Source organism: Physella acuta, unplaced genomic scaffold, assembly GCF_028476545.2.
Source record: "Physella acuta isolate Inbredline_101_S28 unplaced genomic scaffold, ASM2847654v3 ptg000866l, whole genome shotgun sequence".
Lineage (NCBI taxonomy): Eukaryota > Metazoa > Mollusca > Gastropoda > Physidae > Physella > Physella acuta.
The window spans coordinates 106,388-115,553 of NW_026732383.1; the positions used below are offsets into that span (position 1 = coordinate 106,388).

Sequence of the window (9,166 nt, forward strand, 5' to 3'; positions counted from 1 at the left end):
TTTGATTTTTCTGGGCAAAGTTCCTCAGCCATCACCAACAAACTGTTTTTCCGTGGACAAAAAGATCTCCGCGGGCCGGATGAGAGGACATCGCGGGCCGCATCCGGCCCACTGGCCGTAATTTGGAGACCCCTGGTTTAGCAGATCAGTGAAGGCCGTGGCTATAAATTCATGAACACGTTGGTGTTTAAACATGTCATAAAAATATGGTGTCATTCTCTGCAAGAAAAAAAAATTAAATGAATATTTGATACAGTACCTCATACTGTTAGAGTCGCTACAACGTAACACAAAAAACAAACAGCTGATAGTGAACGATGATTTATTACAGGCGCGAATCAATGTTACTTTGATAACGAACAAAAACTTGAATCTCTGTCTTCATGAAACAAATCTTTTCTAAGCTGAAGGAGATCGACGTTACGATACGTTATCAAGGTTCGACCTAGGACACAACAAAGTACATAAAAATAAAGTAAAGCAGTTTACATAACACAAAGTACTTGAGATTAAAATTTCAAGTTTACATTGAACAAAGTAGACCTTGAGTTACTTTCCACTTGAACTCCGAGTTACGGGGCCTGAATAAAGGTTCAGAAAAAAGAACGACTGAATTTTTCGCTACTATAAATTGTCTAAATCTACGATAAAATGTATTAAAGGGCCTCAACCAAGACACACTGAATACATAAAGCGGCTATTCTATTTACAAAGAAACTTAAAAGGTAAAAGAGGCCAAAGTAATGGAAATAAATCAACCCTTAAACTAAGTAGGCCTACTTTAAAAACCGCTAGAAATATTTTTTTTTTGAATTTTCAAAATTTGGTGAGGTAAAATTCCATTGAAATTAATGCTAAATTTAATGGTATTTCACCATAAAAAAATCTTTGAAAATTTGAAAAAAAATATTTCTAGCGGTTTTTCTGATACAAAAACTAGCCAGCTGACTCTGTACAAGAAGGATCAATGAATGATTATATTGGCGGTTTATATGTTACTTTATGAAATTTTAGAACTCTTACAAAAGGTAGTTTTTCCAAGATGGCCGCCGTTGCCATGGCAACCATATTTTCAGAAGAGTCCTTGGTACATGCAAATATTTTCCCTTAAATACCCTAACTTATACATTCACAAATAATTTTTTTTAAAAATGGCTTATAAATTAAAAAGGTTTTTTTTTTCCCGGTTTTTTTTCCGGAGCCTACGTAAAATAACAAGAAAACCGAGTCTCATTGCCCTAACAATCACTCTCCATGATTTCTTTCACTAACTGTTGAAATCAACTTTTTGATCGACCCAAAACTCACTCTCTGAATTCAAATTAGCGGGCAACTTTTTCTTCTTGGTGGTTTTATTCCAGACGGAGGATGTGACGGCCCCAAACACTGTCAGACTAAAACCTAGGGCCTGGTGGTATTGGTGGAGGCTGGAGTGGTCGGTGAAGAACAGGAGACCCATCGTCACGGTCCGCTGAACTTGGGTCAACAATTGTTCTTTGTCAACAGATATGACCTGCAGATATGTGGAGTTTTAGGTGGGGGGGGGGGGGGGGGGGGGGCACGTGCCGACTACAGTTAAGTGACTACTGTAATCACATGTTGTGAAAGTGTATTTTTGCATGAAATTCAAATAGTTGATCAAATTTTTAAATGTACGTCAAATAGTTGATCAAGTTTTAAAAATATACCCTCTCAAATAGATGATCAAGTGTTTTTTTTTTAATATAGCTGTCAAATAGTTGCAGTTTCAATACAGTCCCTTCTACCAAGTCGTTTAGGATACTTTTGGAATGGCATTTCATGTTTTCCTAACATTTCTTATTTTAGTACATACAATACACACACATCAGTGGCGTAGCTAGGATTTTTGGGCCCCTATGCAAAAAGTGTTAGTCGGCCCCTCATAGGCATAGCGACCCTTCCCGGCGCCCGGGGACAAACTTTCGATTTGCACCCCCCCCCCCCTCAGACTTTCGATTTGCACCCACCCCTCAGACTTTCGATTTGCACCCCCCCCCCTCAAACTTTCGAAAAAGGGCCCCAATTTGCCTTGGGCCCCTATGCCTTGCTTACGCTAGCTTTACGGTAGCTACGCCACTGACACACATACATTTTTCTAAAGCTGCCTATTTCTATTTATAACGATGTACAGAAACGATAACTCCTGCTCGCTCTCGCCTAACTTTACCTTCGGCAACAAATACATAGTGATCATATCACCGACGAAATGACAAACTCCCGAGAACACCAGCATACAGACCGCGTGCACCGTTCCCCAGGGGAGGGTCTCGATCTTCTCCAGGTAGTAGACCCCCACGGCAACACACAGCTGGCACAGCACCCACACCAGGACCGCCCCCACGGGCCAGGGACTGAAGGGCGTGGTCAGGGGGTGGAAGCCCCGGACCGACTCCCGCACGAACAGTCCAAGGGAGGAAACTCCGTTGGTTGCTAGGGCGAGCAGGACGCCGACAATGTGGAGACGTTCGAGTTTCAACTCTTCTGCAACAGGAAAGTGTGTAGGTTTAGAGAACACCCTTGGTATTGTGTTTTGTTAAGGAAATTAAAGTTTGATGTTACAGTAAAGAAGGTAATGGGGGGTGTGTTCGTCATATGTGACGTCATATTTTTCTTTAAAGCTAACTTTTACACAACCTCACAAAAACCAAAACAACCCTCCCACCCTAACTCAAAAAACGACGTCACAAAATTTACCTTCTGCCCCCCCCCCCCCCCCCCCCCCCCACCTTCCGGCCCCCAATCAAATAATTACTAAAACTCTTTTTTTAAAATTGTTATATCATTTTGACAACATTTCATAGTTCAAATTATAAGCAGGGTTTCTTTCAGATTATACTCTCCCAGAGACGGGGGGGGGAGGGGGAAGAGGACGTATAATATTTTTCAGGCTAAAAGAACCTTTTTAAAAATCTAAACCCCTGCTATCCCCACTTTTCCCCTAAAAAAATCGCCCCCACACCTGTCACGTACCAACCCCAACGCTACAAGCAAATTCAGCCGAAGTCAAGTGGCCATATTGCGTATCACATGTTGACACTTCATACTAAATTCTGCTTGAACATTGACAACAAAATGTGACGTTCACTGTCATTCTATGTTTACCTAAAAGTACTAAAATGTTTACCTAAAAGTACTAAAATGTTTACCTAAAAGTACTAAAATGTTTACCTAAAAGTACTAAAATGTTTACCTAAAAGTACTAAAATGTTTACCTAAAAGTACTAAAATGTTTACCTAAAAGTACTAAAATGTTTACCTAAAAGTACTAAAATGTTTACCTAAAAGTACTAAAATGTTTACCTAAAAGTACTAAAATGTTTACCTAAAAGTACTAAAATGTTTACCTAAAAGTACTAAAATGTTTACCTAAAAGTACTAAAATGTTTACCTAAAAGTACTAAAATGTTTACCTAAAAGTACTAAAATGTTTACCTAAAAGTACTAAAATGTTACCTAAAAGTACTAAAACGAGCCCAAACACTAAAACAAGATGGCTGACGATCGTTATGTGGGGGAAACGTATTTTGGTGTATGTGGCTCGTATGAGGTTCAAGATGACTGGCTCCGACAGGGTTACAGCTATGGATAAATACGGCTGGGGAAAAAAGGGTTAATAGGGATCAATGAACAGTCCTATATTTCAGTCCTGCTTACACGATATTCATTCGTAGCTATGTAGACTCTCTCTATACCTTAATTAGAGCAATAACGGTGTCAGGGATGTAATCGATCCTATTTTTTTATTCAGACACTAGTTACATCCATTTGCTGGATAACTGAATAACTCACTGTTTTTTTTTAAACTAAATTATATTTTTCTTTGTTTTTCTCAATATATATATATATATATATATATATATATATATATATATATATATATATATATATATATATATATATATATGTATGTATATATGTATATATATGTCTATGTCCTATCCTTGTCTATGTCTATTTAGCTACCTATCTCTATGCTTGTCTATTTAAATATATGCATGTCTTATGTATGTCTATGTCGTCTGTGTAAATTGGTGTATATTTGTAATATCCATACCCACATTAACAACATCTATTCAGAACTCTTCGCGCTAGATTCTATATAACCAATAAAGCCACACCATAACACCAACAACCAATGATCCTACCACCACCATCACCACCAGCCTACTAAAAACACGATACCACCCCCGTAAGTTCAAACCAACAGCAATGTTCCGTTGACTATGAGCCACCTACCTCCAGGTACGCCACGCTGTAGTTGAGCGCTAACGAGGCGAGGCAGTGAAGGAAACCTAACAGTGTGCCTATGACGCCTAGCTTGTGTTTAGTGAAGACGGACCTCACAAAGCAATTGGAACACTGAAATACATTGGGCGTGAGATTAGTTCACTGCTCGGCTTAGTTAGGCAAAGAAAAAAACGGTTCCCAAAAGAACGAGCAAAAGGAAAAATGCGCAACCGAAAACTGCGCAAATAGAAAAATGCGCAAATATAAACTACGAGCCGACCCGCAGCGTATCATACGCCGCTATTTAGTTGTTTTATTTTCTACTTTTCAGTAATTCATAATTTGTAAATTCGACAGTACCAATGCTGCCACTGAAAATATTTGCTTTAAAACACTAACCCCCCCCCCCTTTCCCCCTAACCCCAACCCTACACCCCCCCCCCCCCCCCCCCCCGTGAAAGCAGCCTCCTCTTAGTTATTTCTTAGTTACCTCCTGTAAGTTTAAAATCGAACTAAATTATCTGCCCCAAATAGAAACCCGGCTGTACGGCTCTACGATTTGTAAACATTTAGCTTTGTAAAACTTTAGAGTGAACACCGCTCACCAATGTTGGGGTGGGGTGGGGGGTGGTAGTGATAGCGATAGAGAGAAAGAGAGGGGACTGCAAGGAGGCGCTTGCAGCTTGTTTTCTAACTGATCCCAGAAGAGAATTATATATATAGATAGATACTAACAGTCTCTTTACTTGAAGAGATGTCAATATTTTTTCATCTTATTACTGTAAAAAGAAACAACTATGGGACCGTGTAGTCTGGTGGTATAGCTTACTTCTTCTTCTTCGTCCTTAATTTTTAGTGTTTGGAGCCTTATCTGCCAGAGGGTTTGAACTCGAGACTTTTTTTTTCGAATTTATCAACCATGAGCTTTGCCGACTCGACCATGCTTCCATCACAATTAAGGATACGTGTCAACTGGTTATGCGCCATTGAGGCCATTGACTCCGATTTCAGCCTGCTTTTCTTTTTGGATTTGCTTCCATAGCCTTTGTCCAACCAAGAACAAACTAAAGCAGTTGTTTGATTTTGGAGTTGTCTCTCCTAGAAGAGTGGCTGTCCCCAGCTAACGAGCCTCATCTGCCCGAGGGTTCGAAACCATGAGCTTTACCGACTCGACCACGCCGACACCCGGTATAGCTTACGACTTACGACTGCTAAACCGAAAGTCTCGAGTTCGGATCTCGGGCTCGAGTCTGTAAAGAGTTCTGATGGGTACCAGACTCACGTTAGGGAAACAAAGTCGGCTGAACATAGCGCTGACCATACTACCCTCTTGAATGCCGAGGTCATTGAAACAGATGAACTCCACTTCATATGTGTCTTGGGCACGAACGCGAAAAGATTATTATTCTAAAGACTAGACCTATTTCACTATGGTAAACTTGCCAGACTTATTTTAAGAGATGAAAGGATTATAAAAGAAAGCACTATCTTCCATTCAGTGTTTCTTTCAGACTTTTTTCTCCGAGGTGGGGGGGGGGGGGCACTTGAAATATATTTTTGGGAGGGGGGAGCGTTGGACGTCCTTCTAATCTATATTTTCTATTGCCACTCATCTTTCTTGAAGAGAGATGCCTGAGAGAAACAGCTTCCATTCGTCCTTTCTTCTTCCTATGATTATAAAGACTAGCCTTATCACACTTATTACACTTACGTAAACTTGGACCAAGCAGCCAGACTTACCTGAAGAGATGAGAGAATTATAGCCAGGAACACCCGGAAGACCGAGTCAGCCCCGGGGTGGTGGGAGGTGTAGTAGGTCAGGCCAGTGGACAAGAACTGTTTGCCGAAAAAAAACGTTAAAAACGTCATGCAGGTCCACAGGCAGAGCACTGTCAGTAAGGCGACGGACTGGCCGGTGTGGCCCGGGCAGGAAGCGGGCATCACTCTAGGGGTTGATAGCAGGGTCAAGGTCAGGCATTTGGTCGGATCGCTGAATACGCGGTGCATTCGTTGGTGTCACTGTATCAAGACAGCGATACTGATAGTATCCCCCTACCCCCTTAGGATAGTTCTACCCACACTCCGCTCATGTTAGTGTCTCCCAGTGCAATCAGAATGTCACCCCCTCTCCCCCAGGGCTCGTGCCACCCCCTCCTCTCTTGAGGATAGTGTTACTCAGTGGCGTAGCGAGGTCGGGTGTCACCCGGTGCGGCACTTAACCCCCCCCCCCCAGAGGCGTAGCGACTCTTCCCGGGGACAAACTTTCAATTTTTTATTTGCACCCCCCCCCCCCCCTCAAATTTTTCTCCATATATTTTACTATTTTTTGCCTTGGTGTCACCCCCCTAAATGGTATCACTAGCTACGCCTCTGATGTTACGGTCACCCCCTCCTCTCTTGAGGATAGTGTCACCCCATGCCCCCTCAGGATAGTGGTGTCAACCCTACCGTCTAGCACACCCCCCCTTTTTTTTTCACTCCAGCTACTCAGCCATCGATCTACTATCGTGTAGCTTGCATCGACTCTAAATTTTGTAACATACACTAACTTCAGTAGTCTGTTGCACTATCTGGCAGAAATATTTCCTAGCCCTAAACATAACATGCATCGTAACCTCACCCTGACCAAAAACTGCTACATGAGCCTAATTGAACAGTGATTTTTTTTTTTAAAGTTCTACCATTTTACCCATCAAATTTTTTATCTTGAACATAAATTTTTGTTACTGTTTCTTTTCTTACATCAAAAGGAAATAAATAATGTTATTTGTGCACTCCAACTTTTTACATTTCGCTGTTCATTTAAAACATCGCAGCGGAAAATGGCGAAACAAAAAAAAATAGAGATACAGTAGGAGATATTAAAATATATATGAATGAAAACGATATTTTTCTACTTCCCCAAAAGCACTAAATACGATGGAATCGATACCAAAAAAAGATTGTGTATGGTACTGTATGGATGTTGACCCTTACCTAGATATAGGTATCGTTTGACTGTTTTGATATTAAATAGAAAAGTAGATTCATAAAAAAAAGGCTAACAGCAAAAAGGTTAGGTTAAAAATTAATTTCGGTCTTTATCAATCAGGAAGGCCCATTAAATATTCAAGGGAAATAATGGTCGCAGTCCTCATGATGCAAGGGAGACAAATCGATGAGTATGTGGTATGTTTATCCTTTACAGTTAAATTCCCAAAAGGGAGATACTAGTAAAGTGAGGTAGTATTTATGATACCATAACTTTTATTCGAGGTATGATAAATTATGAAATTACTACCCTTCTCACGTTACGTATAAGATCTACATACATTTCTATTTAAAATGTGTAAAGACCTGTTATTTTCTACAATAAATATAAAACAACACAAACATTCAACATTAAAAACAACACAAAGCTGTAGTCCACTGCTTGGAATATTATATTATTTCTCTATATTAAAAAAAAAAGTCAAGTTCATTAGAAAGCCATCAAGCTTAAAGGGTGTAATAGTATCAAATGTACCCATGATCATTATTTAAAATTGGCATTCAAAATGTTAAAAATCATGGCATTACACAATCATCTCATAGAACTTTACAGTCATAACAAGTTACAGTACACAAATGTGTACTAAATAACCATGCAAACAAGAATAAATAGAAATATATATATATTTATATTTAAATATATTTATAATTGTTTATTATTAAAATTTTTATAAAATATAAGCTAAAATCTACCATTAATAATGAGAGAGAAAAAAAATAATGTAATTCTTACTAAAAAAAATGTGTGTTTTTGATGTTAAAAACAAATATTTATGTCAATAATTTAAAAAAAAATTTCCTAAATAAAAATTGTACCGACATTGCATAAAATGTATAATTAAAATTTTTCAACAATAATTTATTATAGCATATTATGTCAAAGAACCACTTCAATAAAAATAAAACAAGACTAGTTTGACACTTCAACTGGGCATACAACACTGCAAGATGGGGAAAAATATTTAGGTGCTTTTTTGTTTTTGGCTGGAGACCACTTTCAACTGTTAGTTATAACATTTCATGGTCAATAAACAGGTTGGTGAGTCATAAACATCAAATAAAATTAAGTGCCCTTGTTTAGAACTATTCATTTTTTTTAAAGGGAAGAAAATTCATGCTTAATTTTCTATTGTTAGGATTTATGTTAAAATTAATCACAAGTTAACAGAAATATATATATATATTTTTTCAAAGGTAGAAGTTTTTTTAAAATATATAATTTCAACTTGAAGTAATTTTTCAAAAATGGTGCAGATATACACTTTTTAAAATAAATTTTTGACAATTATTATGCTAAGACTACTATTTTCTAATATAACTCAAGTTTAAAATAAATTTTTAAAAATTAATGCTCATTATTAACGTCATTATCATAGTTGTAGTGATTATCAATGTTTACAAAATACTAAATAAATATTGTAGGTAGTCCAATGTATTCATACTGATTATTTATGTAATGAAACAAAAAGTAAAACCGATTAACCCAATAATGCCTATAATGATGCTTTTGTTAAAACAGTTGTGTGTTTGATATAAAAAAAAATTAACTGAACTTTCGTCTAATGTTCAGGAAATCACAATGTAGTTTGAGTTTAACCACCAATGTATTGGTTAGCAATGAGTTAATTAGCATTTATGTGTCATTCATGTAGAGGACTGTGTCATTAAAATAACTCAGACATTATAGGGTTAATACAATTTTCTTTTGACAAATTGAAACAATGTGGGTAAGATCATAGTATTAAAATATCATCTGTTAAAAATAAAAATATGCATACAGTTTTGATAATGGAGGTATTAAATCACCCAAAGAAACAAGCAGTTTTACAGTACTGTCACAAGATAGAGTTACATTTGAAAAAAATAATAATAACAAGAATTGATAACA

The 9,166-nt window shown here is 37.8% G+C and overlaps 1 protein-coding gene across 1 annotated transcript; it reads right to left on the reverse strand.

Moving 5' to 3' along the window:
• Nucleotides 1-325: 325 nt before the first annotated feature.
• LOC131952336 (uncharacterized) lies at nt 326-6,130 on the reverse strand. The gene is made up of 6 exons (XM_059314951.1): nt 5,989-6,130; nt 4,258-4,380; nt 3,475-3,616; nt 2,189-2,502; nt 1,309-1,513; nt 326-445 (listed from the first exon to the last, which is right to left on the reverse strand). The coding sequence occupies exons 1-6, from the start codon at nt 6,115-6,117 to the stop codon at nt 345-347; spliced, it is 1,014 nt and encodes a 337-aa protein (XP_059170934.1). The 5' UTR covers nt 6,118-6,130; the 3' UTR covers nt 326-344.
• Nucleotides 6,131-9,166: the final 3,036 nt, after the last annotated feature.

Bases quoted from the DNA above. Each gene is read 5' to 3' on its own strand.
- LOC131952336 (XM_059314951.1), bottom strand. From the start codon at position 6,117: ATGACGTTTTTAACGTTTTTTTTCGGCAAACAGTTCTTGTCCACTGGC. The intron at 4,381-5,988 runs GTAAGTCTGGCT...AATGTATTTCAG, and splicing joins TAATTCTCTCATCTCTTCAG to TGTTCCAATTGCTTTGTGAG. The intron at 446-1,308 runs GTGAGTTTTGGG...GTTGTGTCCTAG, and splicing joins CGCTAATTTGAATTCAGAGA to GTCGAACCTTGATAACGTAT.